Below are 20,513 nucleotides of genomic sequence, written 5' to 3'. Positions count from 1 at the left end.
GCTTTAGGTGAAGAGACACACAACGTAGCTAATTCTGATAATTTCAGACAGGTAAGAATCCCAGATGGCAGAATTGTAGAATTTGAAAAAGACAAGTGTCTTGTGAAGGGAATCAGTAAGCTCAGTTTGAAGTTGCATTAAAGTTGCTTACCACGGCCAAGCAAATCTGAGGCCGGCCAATGGCCACAAACCACCAGTCGCTCTGTGTAGCAGATGGCAAGCATACAGATCTTCTAAAAGCCAGGTCCATTACTCAATTCTCCAACCATCCTAATCGGATGTTAACCGAATACACTCGAATATCTCCCATTGATCAAAGGCAGGACACACATGCAGTGGTTAGAACAGGAGAAAGTTCCCACTTCTTTGCAGTGTCCTCCAACTGTTCCCTTCTGGGTAATCACTTTGGCCAAGTAGTGTAGTAATTACTGAAGTTCGCTATAGCAGACTTTCCATTATTCATTTTCATTAACTTCGGGTCCTTACTTGACGACCCAATAACATTATATGTAAATATGTATTTTTACCTTGTATGAATAGCTTCGCCGTCCTCCTCATTCACCCAATACAATTTTTGTACAGCTTTCTGTATGTGCATTTCTTCATTCATTGCTGGATTAAGTCAGTGTGACCAATAGTCACCGTTATTTCCAGGCCAGGAAAGAATAGTAATTGAAAATGAATTTGAACTGCCTAAACAAATAGCTTGATTGACAGATTTTTTTCAAATCTGGGTTTGTAAAGCTACCATATTGTAGGCCTTAGCAAAACAGTGAGATGGATCTCTGGCACACAGAGATTAAGAATGTGTCTATGAGGATTCGAGAGGAAATGGGATGAAGATGTAATGTGGGGACATGAAAAACCGAATCCATGCTGAATAAAGATGAGGAAAGAAGTTCCAAAAAACATAGTTACAAATACATTATTAACAAAGTGGCATGTGTTGAGAGGGGGCAGAAAGAAGAAAATCTTTTGTCTTATGAATGTTTGTCGACGGCATTCATATGCAAAGTTGTGAGAAAATGAGATATATAGGGACTGCTATGAGCAGGCATTTTTGCCAGAGGCAAGGCACAGACTAGAGTTGTTGACAGTCTGGGGAGTGGACATCAATCATGTGACAGCTGTGAGCAGTGCTGGTGGAGGGGGGGCTGAAAAGAGCAGTTGTGAGTGGTCGTCTTCCCCCACCCCCCTTAAGAATGTGCCACCTCAACAAGTTGATATCACTCACAAGGTCCATCTTGCCCGGAATGGCTAGAAGACTGTGAAAGGGCTGTAGAATGTAGGGGCTATCGTTAACACCAGATATCAGAACTTGTGTTAAGCGTGTTATCTAAAAATCTTACATCTTACATCTTCTTCTTCATTTTGATCTCAGACTGAAGCTCTGGCCCAGATTCACTTAAAGGGAAATGCAGGTGTAACCCACTTGTATATTAATTTTGTAATTTTGGTTTTCAAACTACACTCACCACACTTGTACAGTTTTTGTGTTAAATGGGATAATTATGAACAATTTCGGTTGCATTCACTTTAACACTTTATTAGATAATCTGGTTTTTTTTCCAATTTGTCTGCTAGTGACTGCTCAGGTTTCTTGCCCCATCAGACCTTGTTATAGCAATGTAAGCGTGTTCCAAGATTTTACCAATTACTTTGGTCAGGGCTGCCTTTACCAACAAGAGTGACCTGGGGCAAAAATTAGATGTGGGCACCTTTTTAGGTTATATTTTGATTGAAAGCATCTTAATTTAAGAATATCCACCATAAAAGCATTTGTCAACCGAAAAATTTACGATGTTTAAGATGCTGTTTAAGATGTCCCAATCCTGGTCATTCACATGTGAATTCAGTGTAAATTATTGAATGTACACTATATTAATATAAACTAAGTTTATATTAAGACATTAATTTCAGAAGGCCTTGGTCATAGTTCTGACTGATTGTTTCACTACCATGACAAGAGAGGCCTAGCAGCATGTCGTTCCACAATGCTTTCATCAGATGTTTCGTGCTGACAAAACTTCATTTTTTGAATATATTTCTCAGTGAAATCTCTGAGCTATTAGCCTATGCAGCTGCAGTGCACAAAAATGTGTGTATTGTTCTAACACAGTCTTGGTGATGATTTCCTTTAATTTTTTATTCCTGTCCTTGTGCCATCATACACTCTCCAGAGACTGACGCTGAAATGGAATTTCAGCTTGCAGCACACATTTTGTGCGCGCAGCAAATCCAATATTGAATTCAGTGCAGTGCTGAGCTATTATTGAAATTTTTGGAATTTTTGTCAACAGCAGTCGGAAGACCTCCAGCTAAAAAAAAAAAAAAAACTCTTCTTCAAGCTCCTCTCTTCAGCATGGCTTCCCTCATATAAGTTCTGCTGCAGCCACATTATTAGAGGCTAGGTCACGGGGTCACAACACACATTTGTAGAGTGAGGATTACCTCATGGGTGATTTGAATACCACTCACCCCTGCCGCCCCTCTCCTCACAGTTCCCCAATTAGAACACAGCCAGCTAATAGGCTGTGGAGGGTTAAGGCAGCCCTGAGCACATCTCAAGGCCGATAAGTGCTGGGTTCTTCTCTCATAAGCTGAGATTTTATCAGGTCTCTCAACTGTGCACAGAATGGAGCTGGGCTTTGAAAAATGACCTAAAACAATCTGCTACTATACTATATTTTCTATAAGGTAAATTATCAGCTGAAGGCTTTCTTTTCACCACTTTTATACATGGGAGTTCTTCGTTTATCCCATACAATTGCATACTCTACTTCAAGTCTGTGCCACATTATCAAGCAAATGATGCAGCAGGAAACTTAAACTGTGCATGTACATATTCCATATTTATGCACAACAACAAAAATACCCTCACACACACACTTGCTCACGCAAGCTTGGTCACAGTGGCAGCGTTGGAGGGAAGCTAGCAAGTGATTGAGACATTTCAGGCTGTGGGGGCTGGCAGGCTAATCCGTGAAATGAAACTTGACTGGGAGGAGGGGTGAGAGGAGCGAACACGAAAGATAAGACAGAGTGGGGGAGTGAGATAGAAAAAAAAGAGTAAAAAGAAGAAGGAGAAGGACTAGCCCTAGAGCTATAAGGATGAGCAGACAGACAGACAGTGGAGGGCTCAGGATGTGGCGCAAATCTGTGCTGCAGGTAAATTGGGGGCAAAAGAGTTTCGTATTCCTGAGTTCAGACAGAGCCTATTCAGAGAAACAAAGAGACGCCAAGGCAGAAGAAGAAGAAAGAGAACGGGTTGACGGGTTCAGTAGGCTTCAAACAAACTGGGTCATATGATGTGTCATCTTACCATGTCTGAAGGGACAAGTGTGCATACCTTTTCCAAGTGGCCACACTTGGTGCTGGTTAAAAGGCCTGCCTCTGTAGCTTTCCCTCCTTATCTCTTCCGATTCTTCCATCGGAAAAGGAGTTTCAGTCACTGTTAGACAAACTGACAAGCACTTCATTTGAATCATACGGCATATCTTTGAAGGAAGAGGAACAAAACTTGCAGGATAGTGTGCATCTAAAAAACAAGACAAAGGTCACACAGATTCTGGAACTGTCTAATTTAATTTCGTTTCATCTCTTGTTGCTGTGAAATCACCACTTTGATCTGTGGCACCTGAGACCCAAATTAGAGTGGCAAAAGCAAAATGAGATGTTATCATCGCTAACTGTGGCCATAGAAATGGTAGAATAAAAGATCCCTGAGGTTTGGGCTGTGGTCAGGAGGTGTGTATGTGTGCACATGTTCGTGGGCGTCCAAGTGCCTATGTGTTGAGGCACACCTTCCCTTTGTCCTCGAGGAAGATTGAGAGCACAGGTCGAGTGTCAATGGCAAGGCTGAAGTCGAGTGGCACTATCAGCATTCACTCCTCTCCACTTCACCTGCCACAGGTGGCTCTTTCATCTTCCCAGTCCACAGTCTGTCTCTTATCTTACCCGATAAACATGAATATGGATGTCTCCGTTGAGTCCTCAGGTCTAACAGGAAAAACAACTGAGTGCTCTATTAATGAATATCGTGATAGCAGTTTTAGCTCAATGCATATGCATGACCTATTTTGTTAGTTAATGTGACAAATTTAATGAGTTGAGAGGTCCCTCGCCAAGATCCCTCAAAGAATATTTCCTGAGAAAACAGAACAGTTTATATCTCTCAGAGAACAAAATGAAGATGTGCACAGCACCGAACAAAGAATTCTTGTCATATAATCTCTACTGTGATGGGGGAGGTTATTTACTGTATATGAACATATAGGCCAAAAAGCCAACAGCCTAGAATTTGAAAGATGAAAGCAGCAGTTTTTTTTTTTTTTTTTTACGAGGTGAGCTAATCTCCTTGCCATTACTTGAACATTTACAGGCAAATGGTCTGTGGTGCTGTTCACTTTTGATGCCATAGAGCTAGTTGTAATTGTATGTCAAGTGAAATTGTATATGGCATTTACAGGATGGTGATAATCCAGGTTCAAATCTTGTTCATAAATTCTGTGCGTCAGCCAGGCTTTGATTCTTTTTTTGGGAGACATTAACTTTAAGTGTCCTGCTGTCTACATGATATACCTTTCCAAGGAAAACCTGTAAAGCCCCTCCCTCCAGCGGGGGGATGGCTGTATATTTTTGGAGAGCAGGACAACTTAGAGAGTGAATGTCTGGGGCTTCTGATTCCCCTCTAAGCATGTGTCTGACCATGGCTAAATCATTTCAATAGCAGCGACAGATTTTATGCTGTTAACAGTCACTATGTAAACAAACCCCTCAGTCCATCTGGATGAATCACTGACTATGTTCGCATGAACGAGTACACTGTTAAAAAGCAATAGGTTGTTTAAAATTTTAAATATGAGGAACTGGGCTGCCTTAAAGCTGCAGTAATCATTATTTTTAAATTAACAATGGCTCAGAATACCACATGTATCATGATAATGGTAACTTTTGGTGACAAACCGAAAGAAAATTGAAGCACCCATCAGCTCTACAGGGCTTTTTAAAATGTGTCAGCTAGTTGTTTCTGTGTTATGGTCAGCAACTTTCCAGGTTGGGTTCACTCTAATCGTGCTAGTCAACGTGATTTCCTGTAGCATCAGGCAGTTTTTGTCAGCAGAAATGCTCTGATAAACCCAATGTACAGCACCAAAGACCAGACAGAGGAAGTTAGTGACTGGCTGATAAACATAGTGAACTGCTGAGAAGTGTGACAGATGTTTTTCTCAAGAGTTTTTGGGGAACAAAACAAAATTTGAAGGAAAGAAAAGAAAGCTGAGTTTAAATTCATCAAGGGCTAAAAACACAACTCAAAAGTAATGTTTATGTTGAATAATATGTCCACCATGCCTGCTGGATGCTAGCATGTTAACCATGTTAACTTTGCAAAGTCACAGTATGTCAGTTGTGCGTGATTTTTAGCTTATTGTGGAGTTTTAATTTTGCGTGTAACTGATGTATGTATTACTGACTTATTTTGTCAATGTGAGAAAACGTCTGAAGAAAACAAGCAAGACAAACTTAAGAAATCGAGCTTAGCTAAGTTACAATAACAAAAGTTGCCCCCTGAGCTAACTTTCGAGTCATATTGTTTTGTTAGTTGTTAGTAGTTAGCAGTTTCAAGTCTCTTTTCTCAAACTAATCTTTACAGGTTTTACTCTACTGCTAGCAGCTAAAATATGTCAGAATCGGTTAAAGTGCTTTGACATCTTTTTTTAGAAGAATATAATGAAAGAGGAATGAAGACTTTCTGGAGAATTTTTACCCGAATACAGTACATGCTGGAAAGTATGCTAATATGTCAACAATTTAATTCAATTCAATTTGATTTAATTTCATTTATATAGTGTCAAATCATAACAGAAGTTACAGTAATTGTTTTTAACCGCTTACTTTGATGAGTTAGCTAAACAATTGGGTGAACCTTTAGTCAAGTCATCATTTTAAGTTTTAAGAATATGGATATAAGATAAGATAATATTTATACAGATATATACACACACTATATACAGTAATAATACAGTAGTATGATGTAAATGAACTAGAAATCAAAGTCAATAATGGTAAAGCATATACTGACATGATAATATAATAATCTTCTAATCTAAATAATCTAAAATTGGCTACTGGTTTTAATGTTGTGGCTGACTGTTGTAATGCATTCCGTAGCCCCTTACCGTAACCTTGACCGTCACAAATAAATGTCTAACCCTAACCTAAACCTAGTTCTAACCTTATCCCTAAAACCACATTTTCCCCTCAAACAGCCATTTAAATTTGTGGGGTCTAAAATTTTCCCGGTCTCCTGGTTTTCAGGAAAGTGTCCTCACAACTCCAAAATGTCCTCACAACATTTCAAATCATTTCAAAACATTTCGAAATTTGTCCACACAACCATAGGAAGACATGCACGAACACACACACACACACACACACACACACACACACACACACACACACACACACACACACACACACACACACACACACACACACACACACACATCCTTGTTTTACTGTTCGTTGGGACCTGTCATTGACATAATGTATTCCCTAGCCCCCTACCCTCACGTTAACCATCACAACTGAATGCCTTACCATCACCCTTATCCTAACCCTAATGTAAACCTAATTCTAACCCTCAAACAGCCATTTAAACTTGCGGGTTTCAGCATTTTCATTTCCAGACCCCACAAATATAGTAACCCCCCCACACACACACACACACATATACATGGGTACATGAACACTTAATAAGAGGAGGATGAACGCAATCCCATAATTCTCCCCCCATGAGTGAATCTTCCCTTTCTTGATTTATATGATAAGTAAAAGTAAAAGTTAAAGTCTCATGGGAAGAGAAATCTTTGCCAAAAATCCAACTCTCACAAAACAGATGCAGATGTATAATCTTTAGCTTGCTATTATTTTTTTTTGGCATGTCCTTAAGACACAATAAATAGAATATTTTAAGCAAATAATTTATTTTCAAATGCTCTATAAAGTCATCATTTCAAATTTAATATTTAAAAATGTAAGAAGCTGCTGCTCTAGATACACCTAAAGGTGAATAAACTTTTAGAGTCAGAACCCATCTTAACATCAAATTTACTTTATAGTTCAACACTCATATTTATTTAATCACTTATTTATTTATTTATTGTTAAAGACATGATAACTGAAGGAGAAAAGTAAATCGACAATCTACACCGATCAGCCAAAACATTAAAACTGGTAAGTGGTTTTAATATTGTGGCTGATCGGTTTATACATATTTAAATATAAATAAATAAATATATAAATATGAATTTAAATATAGTGTAATATAAATATGTTGCATGTACTCTGACTATGAAATTATTCTTCCTTTGAATCTCTGGGCTCCACTGCTTGAGTGTAACGAGGCTCCACAGCCCTGTTAAACTGACCTTGGTGCCTGCCAGAGCTGACTTCCTTTCTATGTACCGGCACAGTTTTTTTTAATTTTTATTTTTTTTTCAGGATCTGAGTCATATTATAATTGAGTGTCAGTGTTTGGCTCTAGGGCTGGAGCTGGCATGTCCCGTAGTTTTTTTTTTTTTCCTCAGAACAGAGAAAGCACAGATCCAGTCAATGTACAGTCTTGGCTGTCACTTTCCTTGGCACTCAGTTATTTAATTCTGGTTTCCTCTGTGTTCACCTCTGACAGGACCTCCCTCGGCGCCACAGAACCTGGTCTACAACATCAACCAGACCACTGTTAGCCTGGAGTGGAGCCCACCAGCCGACACGGGCGGCCGCAACGATGTCAGCTACAGGGTTATATGCCGGCGCTGCAGCTGGGAACCCGAGGAGTGTGTTCCGTGTGGGCCAAATGTGGGATACTCTCCTGCACAGTCAGGATTAGTGGACACTTGTGTGACCATCATGGACCTGCTTGCCCACGCCAACTACACTTTTGAGGTTGAGGCTGTCAATGGAGTGTCGGACCTAAGCCGCACACAGAGGCTGTTTGCGGCAGTTAGCATCGCTACTGGTCAAGCAGGTAAGGACTCTTACATCAGAGTGTTTATTGATAATGTTGATAATGAAAATTTCTCTCCAAAGTTCTTCAGTGGGGTTAAAGCAATTTTTGGAAACTGGAAACAGTTGATCTTCTGAACTTTTCTGGATATTAGCAAAGTTTCTTTGTTTACAATTCTCTTGAATCATTTCCACAGCAAACATAAAAAAATTATATTAAAAACATCCCCGAATTCCCCATTCCCTGCTAACCAATATTCTAACATGTTTTTGTTGTATAGGATTGACTTGGCATGTGGTTTTGGATGGATTATGGATTATTTGTGTTTTTGTTTCTTTAGTTTAGAGAGATAGATCAAAATTTGGGGAAATACACTTATTCACCTTCTTTACAAAATTTTGATGAGAAAATTGATACAAATCTCATGTCTGTGTGTTAAGTACAGAGCTGGAACCAAGAATCGATTAGTCCAGCATTAACTTCAAGACTGGAAATAATAAGAAACAGCTAGCCTTGCTCTTTCCAGTGTTCAAAAGTACACTTACCAACACATCTAAACATCTCACTAATTTGCATCTTGAGTTTTTAATCCATACACAAACAAAAATGTAAAACCTACAATTGGTGCTTACCGACAGTATCTGGCAACCAGTGGTATAGCCAAAAATGCTTACTCAAGAAATAGCTAAAATGCCTTATTTGCCCAAAAAACCCACATTTTTGTTATTACATTTCTGGTTGAGTATAGATTAAACAAACAAGGTAAACCATGTTAATAAGTGACTTTTAGAGGTGCTAGGAACTAAGCTAGGCTTACCATGTCCCGACTTGAGTTTTGTACTTAATGCACTAGACATTAGATCTGTGACTGAAAAAACTGAATGACCACATTTCCCAGACTGTTTCTTTAAAGTTGAATTCTGGAAATGTTTGGTCTATGCACAGTTTACAGTTTATAGGTTATGCTATATGATGGCATGGAGCTCAACCTTTGCTCCAGCTGAGAGAGCATTAGGCATTAGCAAAATTACGTCTAACAGTTTAATTTTGAAAACCTCTCATATGCAAACTATGGTAATGATCTCATTAATGACCATAGTCTGATATAATCATAACATTTCCAGTATACATTTTACTCAGATTAATTTGATGTGTCTATCAGCACTACAGTGGCAAACATTATTAGCTCAGCATGATGCAGACTCCCACTGATACCTAAAAAGCCAGTACTGTATAGCAGCTTAGTCTCAAGGGGATCTACCATAATTAAAATGCTGTGTTTTGCAGTGACAAACTCTATAGCCTTTTTATTCATTATTACTATGGATCCTCTGAAAAAGATTCCTTTTTCATGCTCGAGCAGCCATGTAACACAGTTGGCCCAAAAGACTATGTTCTTACCATGGAGATTAAAAGAATGCTGCAAAGAGAGCACTGAAGCTTTAGCTGGATATATAACCTCTATTTCCAGCTAACTACACTTGTCCTTTGCCATGTGATGGCCAATTATGTCCTGCTGCTTTTACATCATTATCAAGGTTTAGTCACTGACATTCATGTCATCATTTTAGTGATAAGTAAAGAAAAGCTGCTCACCTGCCAACTTTACGAAAAACAGTTTATGATGCAATAGATATGTCAATGTACTAGATGTGTCTATTTGTTGGAGCGACAGATAGAAAGAAAGAGGCACTGTATCCCACACACAAAATATGTGTGGGATACAGTGTTGGGGATGATGTATTTCGCAAAGCTCGATTCATGACAGTGACACAAGCTGGAAAGTGCTGAGGGGTTGCCTGGGCTGGGACATGAGGAGGTCAGCAGGAGGACGACCTGCAGGAAAAAAGCTATAAAAAAAATAAAAAATAAAAATAAACAATTAACACATGCTGTTTTAGAGTCACTCATAATTATACCTGGCATGTTGACAACAAACAATTACTCAGTTAACCCAGCAGAATATTTAGCCATTAACTATTGTGAAAGAGAGTGGTGTGTTTGGCCAAGACTGTGTCATGTTTATCATTTTGAGTAAGTGGCACCATTTAAATTGCTATAACACTATAATCAGTGTAATTGGCCAGGATGGATCAGGTTGCTGATACTTTTGTTGACTGATTGCATAAAGTTTTGATAATAGTTCATGTCAGCCCTCAATAGCTGTAAATTTGATCTTTTAAAAAAAAATAATTACACAGATGCCTTGATTTTCCCTAAGTGTTTTGTGGTATCAGGGTCGAACAGCCTCTGAAACAATATTTAGACCATGACGCAACACTAAAACTCCTCTTTTAAGCCAAGACTAATCAAATTCCTGTAGGTTTAGGCAACTCTTCAAGACAGGGCAACCCAAGCCATCTGTTCAGAGGCTGAACATTTCTGGGACAGAATGATACCTTTAAATGAAGCCTGAAAGTACAGACGCTAGCATTGAAAAGAATAAATCAAAAATGCACACAGAAGATCAGCATAGGCTTATTATGTTTTTTAATGCATGGCATAACTGAGCTAAATAACATACTTGATAAGAGGCCAGCAATTGTCTAGGCGCAGTCTAACCCTGGAGGAATTTTTTTCTGTCAGAAACTTTTATTTGGATGCCCCGGTACCTAACCTGCTAGAGTGCGTACATGAAACATGGACTAGAATTAGTCAGTTTCTAGAAGAATAGAATTGTTAATTTACGATGCAGGATTATACCACTAATCAAAACTAAACAACATAAAATGTAATTTCTCATTGTCTTTGAAAATCAACCATTTCCTGGCCATTTTCGGTAGATTTAGGCACAAAAACTACTTGGTTAGGCCTTCAATCAAGGACCACTTACTAGTTTACCGTAGAGTTTTTAAACCATATCACACAGTCTTAATCGTGGTTGAGTTTTGATAATATGATGTAGGTATTTAACTTCGATCACGTTATGAGGTCAAGAATGACCTGTTTTGGTCTTGATTAGGGTAGGGGAAAGGTCATGGTTTGGGTCAAATTAAATGGCTTCATTAAAGTTAGCAAGTACTTGTCTTAATGGTTAACTGCAGTGCTACTCGGTTAAGGTTAGCAAAAATTGTGGTCATGGTTAAAAGAAAATAGTGTTGACTATCAGTTGGAATCAGGCAATGTAAAGATGGATGCTTTATTGATCCATCCATCCACCCCAGCTTCCTCTCTATGAAGTTTGTGGTCAAAATCAGCATTAGGTAAGATATTGATGGCCGTGTGATGGGTCTCTCCTATTTCCCACCATGAGCAGACATTAGCAACACACTGCAGGGCTCATTGTCCTGCTCATTGGACCATCATAGTGTCCAGTGCTCTCTGGGCTGTTACGTAATGCTCCAGCACTTTGTAATAGGAAGGTCGGTGCTTCCTAAAACAAACGTCCCTTCCTGAGTAAGCATGCTGGACCACTCATTAGAGAATGACTGCATTATTAAAGCTTTTATGGCTCATCATTCAGAATTGATTAACCTTTGGGTGGTGAGGCACTGGACCCACATAGCACTGAAAGAACTTTAAAAAAGAGAAGCCCTCTCCTCCATCCCTCCCATCTCCACCTCCTGCATGATAATCAGAATAAACATAGGCTTGTAGCTGGGGACTGAGAGGAATGAACATGCACTGTGTGAATGCAGATGGTGATCCATCTGATGAGGAATTCACACCTCCCCTAATTACACTAAAGGAAATGTCTGGAGTGAGACTGGAGCTACACAAGTTACTGAGTGCTTATTGTTCCTAGAAACCTAATTATGTCTCAGCTCTGTCTTAAATGAGTTTAAGTAGAGGCTGCAAGTTCGTAAGCTTGATTTCTCCATCCTCAGCGGTTGAATAGAAATTTGTCTAGTTGAGGATTTTCGCTTTTTTCGCCACCGCCATATGTTGGAAGTTAAGAGTGTGTTTCAATCAGCATTCCATTGTGAGCCAATAGTAACACAGAGCCACTCTCTGAGGGCCCTCCTTGCTTTAGCTTTCCTCAAGCGCACTTGTAAACAAGGCCTTTGTTCTTCCAACACACTTGTGAGTGGGCACTGCTCATAGAATAACCATTCATATTTATTCAAGCAGGTGTCCGCATCTCTGAGCCAGAAAAATCACTGTGGAGAAGGGCAGAGAAATAGGATTTGAGACTGGTTATTGGCAAGGCTACAGGACCTGTGTGTGTGTGTGTGTGTGTGTGTGTGTGTGTGTGTGTGTGTGTGTGTGTGTGTGTGTGTGTGTGTGTGTGTGTGTGTCTGTGTACATGCCATGTGTACACATTCAACTGGAGACCAGTGAAATGGGGTTTAGGTGCGATCAGCAAAAGGTATAAACAATGTAATAAGTGAAAGGAAAAGCCTGTGGAAATTGATTTTAATGTTGACTGCTTGCATTAGCTAGCAGTAAAAATCCTGTTACCCTCAGATAGCAACTTTAAAATAGTTGAGCTGTGCTCTGAAGTATTCACAGGCTCCAAGGGTGAGTCAGAGCAGAAAACATGGGGTGTAGCCAGATGTAGCCAGATGCATTATTTAGACTGTGGTGAGTTTGAAAATGTCTCAGAATGCCAAGAATTCCGTGGCTGTCATTTGAAAAAAAGCATCTGATAATATAGAGACACCATTTCAAATTTCAGATTTGTCTTTGTATAAAGCTGTTTTTAGACATGGAAAACGTAGCATATCTGACTAAACCTATGTGTAAGAAATACATATTTTTTGTCATTCAAAGGTTTCCATTTATGAAATTCTTTCACAATAATTCGCACCTAGTACGCGTAGAAGAGTTTTATATGTTAATGTATTTGCAGTTAAAACTTTAAAGAGCTACTTAACACCCTGTTTTAGCTTGAACACGCCCCCTTCATGAATTCAAAAAAACCATTCGAACCCTGGCACATGCCACCACTGTACCGAACCACACCCGTCTTCTTGGTAACCCACAAGCGTTGGCACTCCCACCCCTCTTATAGCGCTGTCCAATTTTTGCTTCAGTGTTCCTCTACCTCTCACCCTGTCTAAACTGATGTGTTTCAGACGTTTGAATACCAAGATATAACATTTGATGGTCCAGAATTGATAGAATCGTAGTTACGTATGCAACATCTATATTGGCCGGTAATGATTCACATTTCACTTGCTCGCCTGAAGCATCTTTTTTACTGGTCAAAATTGAAAGCAGCGACAAGATTTCAGACGTTGAGATGAACATGTAAAATTGCCATCATGTTTTCATAACAGGATGAATGTCAGGAAGGACCTTTAGGCTGTGGTGAGTTTGACTGGATTGTCTCCAAGAACGCCAAGAATGCTATGGTCATCATTCCATAACATTGAATAAGACAGAGTCATACTATTTAGTTTTAAATCAGCCTTTGTATAAGATACAAGTTTCATACATTTTACACAGGATGAATTTGAAAATCAGCAAAGTTAGTTATCTTCTGTGTTTATTTTTAGCTATTCTTCTCCTCATTTGTTGTGCAACACTGTGAATGCAGGATGTTACAGTCCCCCTCAAGTACAAACCCACTTACACATTTAATGAGAACAACAGGATATTCCCTTTAGTACAATCTCTCAATGGAAAAAAAACCAAAAAAAAAAACCGCGGCACACAAGAATGTGAGGCAAATATTCCCATTTAGTTTGACTGCTTCAGTCAAAGTCTGTAGCTCAGAGTTCCTGGAGTTCAGAAAGGAAGATGGCAGAGTTAGTTTAATGGTTTGATAATTATTCATGTCTACAAGAAAGCAATGATCATTAAGATATTAATTGGTCTTGGATGCAAATTGATAACCCAGGTCCTTAGTGGTAATCTATACGGCCACTTTATTGACACTTTATCATCACTAAATGGATATTATTCATTGCATTTGTGAAAGTGACACTTGGTGAACAATAAGGCCATTGATTTATCCCTTTTTCTGTTCTAATCTGCCATGGTGGCCTTAAACAGAAGGATTGATTGATTCTGAGGAGTCCCCACTGACTAGTGCCAGCCAGTAATTTTTTAGTTAAGCAGATCCTCCTTTGTAGCATTTTTCCCCGGTTTTACGTTACCTGGGAGCCCATTCTTTTCACTAACCCCACCCCCCCATCTTGCAGTAATTTGATGAGAGCTGGCCAAAGCAGTAAGATTCAGCTGCTGCAATAAAACTGTGGTGGTCTCATAGCAGCAGCTCGTAGCACTTAACCTGTAGCTTTTCTGTAAATGCCTCCTGATTTGTCTGTCACCCAATCCGTCAGCAATGAATAATTTTCATGGAAGGTGCACTTTAATTAGTTTCCCATTTAAATGGCATTATCATGGCCTATCTAGGTAATTAATCTCACCAAGTATCCTGTTTCAGCCTTTTATTGCAGGAGGACGAGCTCCCTAAATCCCCCTGAATCTGTCGTGCTTGAATGACTCCTCCCTCATAGAAGCTGGCGTTGCCTCTTTCCCCTTCACTTGGTCCCTATCGCAGCCATTGGACAGTCCTTTCTCTCGGCGCAAGCAGCCTGTCAGAGCAACGGGCTGTTTCATTGCCTTGGAAAGTACACAGGCAGATACATCCATGCAGGGTTGTAGTCAAGAATAGGCCTCAACTAATATGGGTTTAGAAGGCTGATAGCTGCAGATAGACAGATAGCTATTGTATGGATACTTACTAGAGTACTAAATGTGTATTTGTCTGTGGCCTAAAACAGTCTTCAACAAATGCACCAGTTACCCTGATTGAGAAATATTTTCTAAAAAACTAGTGTCCATTTTTTGGAAATTACTGAGCCTTTTTTTGAAAATGAAACTATACTGTATATATGTGAGCCATTTTAAAAGCTTTACATAATAACCGAGGGGCTTGGGTAGGGGCTTTTTGCACTTTTTAAATGATCAATATCTACATAACATCATAGGTGGAGGGAAAAGACATTTAACCTGAAAAAGTCCAGTATTGAATAAGTATATCAGTCAAATGCTCACCAAAATGGTAGTCAGGTCCCAAGACCAGACCTTGTTATTTTCAAGTCAACACATAACTACCAGAAGAAATCATTTCAAAATATTTACCCATTTTTTGATAAATAATAGAAAATAGAAGATGCAGATGTGCCAATACTGGAGCTTGCAACAAGAAAATAAATATTACAGAGATTCAGAAAAAAAGGGGAGTCAGCATCCAGTTGTGTACCAAAGCAAAACTGAGACATCAGCAAAAAAGGTTTTGAGACTGAGGACGTGCAGTTTAAACACTGACATACACAGAAATATCCTTATTTCTTTGTTCCTTTGTTCCAGCAGCTAAATAACAGGTGGTTTTACTGGTTGGATGACCAAAACATTCTCTCAAATGTGTTTAATAGAGAGAGAAAAAGTTAACGCTGAAGTTAAAACCTTGCAAAAATAATGACATAAATCATTTTACTAATGCTGTTATAAAACATTTATCTATCATTACCTACTGTAGATTATATTATTATTTGTAGTCCTGGTATTACTGTTATCACTTTAGTTCCATTTACTGCTAACTTTGTGTTTGTCTTTGACTCTTCCTTATTTTCAATGGATTATGTTTGTTTATTTCTCCAGAAACTCTGTCTCAAGCCCTGTCTGTGTTTGGATGCAGTTTTATTAATTTGTAACATTTGTAGAGAGCGATATTATTTCATTCTGAAAACTGTCAGAAAAGTAGCAACATTCTGATGTTTTTGCCTCAGCTGGGAATATGTGGAAGTTGAAAAGAGAGTGCTGATTGTCATTCAGCTTCATCCTATAGTGTTCCCCCAGAACAGACACAGACATGGCTTTAATTATTCAGACCTCTGCAAGGCAGCAGAAAGAGACTGAGGGAAAGTTTTTTTTGGCAGTCAATCTGCTGTTTACCTTCAACATAGCAGCTCAACTTTTCAATCAGACCCTCACCTTTGTGCAATCATTTCTTTTTCTCTCACAGACGTCAGCCACTCTCATTTTTCTGCGAGACTTTGACAACTCATTTTTTGCAAAAGTTGGCCACTAAACAAGTTTCCCCGAGCATTGTTTCACTTATCAACATTTTTGGGATAATACATTTTTGTATGTCTTAAACACTGCTGTAAACAAAAAAAGGATTTCTCTGTTGGAATAAAGCAGGAAGCTCAGACAATGAAGAATTTGATTAGGCCTCACCACATATATACATGTTGGTGACAGAGCAATAGTCCACTGATTTGCAGGTCACCTCACAGAGCAGTCTGTTGACGTGTCTTTAAGAAAAACACGGAACTGTTAACCTACTCTGTGCTGCTTTGAATTAAGAGTTGAGCCAAATGCCTTAAATGTGCAAAGTTATCAAAGCATCAGCAAGGCTCAGATAATTATGATTTCACTGTTTGTGAATCTTTCCTAACGAGGAAACTAAATAAACTTATCTGAGGGAGAATGCCACAGCTGAGCATGTTTAGCTTGTGTCATTTTCCTACCTAATTATGGCCAGGACTCTGTTACTTCATGATGAAAATGCAACTTAATGGTTCAGTACACTGGTTTTAGTTCTGCTCTGTCCCTTAAAAGGGATCTATTATGCTTTTCCTTATTTTTCTATGATATACAGCATATAATGTTACTATTAAATGTGGCCAAAATTTCAAATAATGAATTAAACAAATGTAAAATTAATCTCTGTGAGACAAAAGTCCAGCCGTCAGACTACTCTGAACACTAGGTTTCTTTATGTGGTCATCCGCTCCAAGCACAGCTCATTCTCCCAAAACAGTCTACTTGAGTAGTATTATAGACGTTCAATGTAATCCAGAATAGAAATAACCAACGGTGCAGGTTTACTATTCAGTCATTTGGCAACAGCAGAATTTTACTAGCAATGTTAGCTTTTGTATTTCCTGACAGCAGACATTTTCCACATTGGTATTTTAGCGCATTTCCCACATGTACAACTATTACCGGGGGCATATATAGAAATAATTTTATATATGGATTGTGATTGAAAGACTAAATCCACCTTTATATCACACAATAAGCAGGTAATGGGCGTAACATTTACTGAACAGAGACATCCTGCTGTAATCTTTGTTGCTGTGGATGTTTGTGCTGTCCACTCTCATATTCTGGATCAGATTTGGGCTCAAATATGTATGGATGGATTTGAGAAGTTGCCATTTCCAATAAGTTATGTAATGTTACTTAGTTTTAGTCAGTAGTTACTTAGTTTTACAGTTTGCTTTCAGAACCTCCACACTGGTAAGAGCGCACATCCACACTGCTACCCCCTCGTCGGCCAATCACAAGAATGTGGGATTTCAAGGAGGCCTATTGTATGTTTCAGTCAGAGGCTCAAATGAGGTGCTGCATAACAGGCAGTTTGATATAAATAAGGGCTTTTTTTGAACTGTGAATCATGCAGAGCTACTCTGGTGGAGTCCCAGAATAAAAAAGTAGAGGTGGAAATGAGCACAATAGCTCCCTTTTAATGTGACTTAAAGCAGTACCTATAACAGATACTTCAAATGTCCAAAATAAGAAGATTCTGTTTGTAAGTATGTTAAAGGGTCAATTCACCCAAATTAATTTATTATTTTTGTTATTTCTGTCCCTCCAGTACAATGGAGGTGGATTTCTGTTCTAGTGCTAAAAAAGTTGGAAAAAAAGACATTTCAAAATTTGGAAATAATGCATGTAAAAATTAACGTAAATGAATTAATAATTTTTAATTAGGCAATCTATCCCTTTTCTGCCACTTTGTACTGATTAATTATATCATTTGGAATTATTTTTTAAGTACTTTTGGGAAGTAGTGTAAAAAACGAGCCCATATGCTGTCTGTGGAAGCAGCTTATTACGACCCATAGTTACGTTTTATTGTTTGGCGACCTCTCGCAGCTGTAGCAATTATGAAAGGAGCAAAGGAGGATGTCGTGTGACGTAGTATAAAGAACGACAGAGTCTGCGTTAGAAAGATGTTGGGGCAGACGGATGGATCCACAAAACACAGGACTTTCACATGACAGACTGCTGTTCGTTTCCCATTTGAAACCAATAGTCACCGTGTGTTTATTATAGTAACCATGATGACAAAGGTCCTCAAACCTTAAGGAAATACCTATATAACCCAAACCACGATCTTTTCCTAAACCTAGCCAGTTTTTGTGTCTTAAACTAACCAAGTGGTTTTTGTTCCTAAACCTAACCAAGCTGTGAATATTCCATAACCACGTTTATTATTATAACCATTATGATAAAGGTCCGGTATGCCACCACCGTAGGGTTGCTATGTTAGGGGACACTCCTATGGGTTGTAGCCGAGTCCTCCAACTTAAATGACCACATACAGTAGGTTTCTTGTCTCTACCCAAAGATACAACCCATAGGCCTTTAACCAGTGGCAGGCATACCAGACCTTTGCATTCATGGTAACAATAATAAACGTGATTAAGTTTGTGGAATAGTCATGGTTTGGTTAGGTTTAGCCATAAAAACTACTTGGTTATGTTTAGGAAAGATTTAGGTTTTGTTTAAAATATCTACTTCCTTAAGGTTACAGGACCTCCATCATCATGGTTGTAACAATAAACACGTGGTTAAGGTTGTGGAACGGTCATGGATAAAAGAAACAAATATTGGTTTCATAGGGAAAATGAAGAGTGGTCTCTATGTGAAAGTCCTGTGTTTTGTCTTCCCAACCATCCAACCCAAGCCCTATCCTTTGTAGCTCTTTACACAACATCATCGAACTTCTTCCTTTGCTCCTATAATAATTACTCCAGCTGCTCAAGGTCGTAACTATTGGTTGTAATAAGTTGCTTGCACGTACAACCTATGGGCTCGTTTTTTACAGGACAGTCTTGTCGTCTCAGAAGGTAGGGACAAACAACCTACGTGGTCATTCAGGCTGGAGTACATCTTGGCACAAACCTTGGTACTCCACAGACCTCATTCAATTTAAAAAAATTAGTTGTTATAATATGTGGTAATAGAATTTGGTGGAACAACAATTCCTCTTAAAATTATCACTATCTACTGTAGGCACATGGCTGGAAGGAAATTGTTTTAGCATGAAAAGTACCTTAAGATGACATTATAATAATGGCATTTTAATGTCAGAACGTAGCATTTAGCTGCAACATTTTTTCAGGTTTCCCAGGAATTTAAAAAAAAAATGGATGTGAGGGGATTTTGGCCAGAATTCCTTATAAATACTGGGATATTAAGTCCCATTATTCAACCCTGGTTTACAGTGGAACTCATTTCTGTTGACGAAAGATGTTGACCACACATCTGTGGACACTTTTCTGGAGAAATATCCTGTTGAATTCTTTTAGAATATAATTTTTTAAAGCTTTTAATGCTACAAAACAAATTCCATTCACACTAATTTTGTGGGGTGGAGGTACAAATGTATATACATCAGATATCTAAAAAACTGTACAAATAAAACAAAAACTTTTTGTTAAGATACGTTCTTTGTTTTTTAAATATGGGTGAAGCTACCCTTTAATGAATTTAAATGAGCTCGCTGTGTGGAGAAGCACTAGCTAACCCTGATTCTTTCTGTATGTGGAATATATTTTCCATGTATATGATAACAGTACATGAGCAGATTAAGGCATGAGTGCCTGAGCCCTCTCCATGCCACCACCACAGGTTGAAAGATCATGAGCAGAGAGTATTCGCTCTGTGAAATTACAGACCTGAGGGGTAGTAGATGAGAAATGTCACTGTCGACAAAAATGGAACTCTAATATATTCCATCTCAGGTTTGTTGGACACTTATTAATGTCTCTCAATGAGTGCCACTAATTGAGATAGTCAGTCTGGTGCAGCAGATGAAGCGTGGGACAAATAACAGTGTGACCTGAGAATGAAAGAGCTGCGATGAGAATATACATATTTAGCTGTGCTATGAAGCACTCTGAGCACGAAGTGTTCTCAAGTTGAGCAACAAAGACCATATTGTAGCATAGTGATGCTCCTGATTCACCATCTTTCCTTAAATGTTGATGATCTTTTTTCACTACTTGTGAGAGAGTTTCATTTCTAACAATTAGGATTTCTGGCAATGATATCTGATAATAATAAGTAAGTTTGGAAGCCGGTTGGTGAAACTGTATTATTCGCTGCTACGCCTTTTAAATCAGAAAAATGCATTGTTTGCAAAAGCAAACACAAAAGTGAGGCTATAATTAATTTTTATTGATTAAAGCAACACTTCATAACTTTTTAAGGAAGAAAAACAGATTCTTTCCATTACAAAGGAAATGTGGAATTCATAACCAATATAAGGCCCAGGAGTTTTGTTGTTATAGCCTTACTTCGTCTGGTATGACCAGTAGCTTATATTGGCAAGTATTAGTTATAACAGCTAGCGTTGTTAAGAAACTTTAGATAGATAATTGCTGTGTAACTGAAGACACAAAGACAGTTCCATAACTTTATAACTTATCTCTTATTTTGCCACTTTTACACTTTTTTAAAGATCTTTAAAGTGACTGACTCAATAGAATCTTCAGAAATGATAGGAAATAAAATGTGCCATTACCCTGTGATTGCT

The 20,513-nt window shown here is 38.6% G+C and overlaps 1 protein-coding gene across 2 annotated transcripts in view; it reads left to right on the top strand.

The window, feature by feature from the left end:
* The window catches only part of epha7 (eph receptor A7), a 97,952-nt gene that overhangs the window by 26,836 nt on the left and 50,603 nt on the right, over positions 1 to 20,513 (top strand). For both annotated transcript variants that reach the window (XM_040124921.1, XM_040124920.1), the window contains exon 5: positions 7,691 to 8,026. In XM_040124921.1, coding sequence (XP_039980855.1) covers positions 7,691 to 8,026 — 336 coding nt within the window. The remainder of the gene's footprint in view (positions 1 to 7,690; positions 8,027 to 20,513) is intronic.

This window comes from Xiphias gladius, chromosome 4 (assembly GCF_016859285.1).
Source record: "Xiphias gladius isolate SHS-SW01 ecotype Sanya breed wild chromosome 4, ASM1685928v1, whole genome shotgun sequence".
Lineage (NCBI taxonomy): Eukaryota > Metazoa > Chordata > Actinopteri > Istiophoriformes > Xiphiidae > Xiphias > Xiphias gladius.
This window is presented reverse-complemented; position numbering and strand designations above follow the sequence as displayed.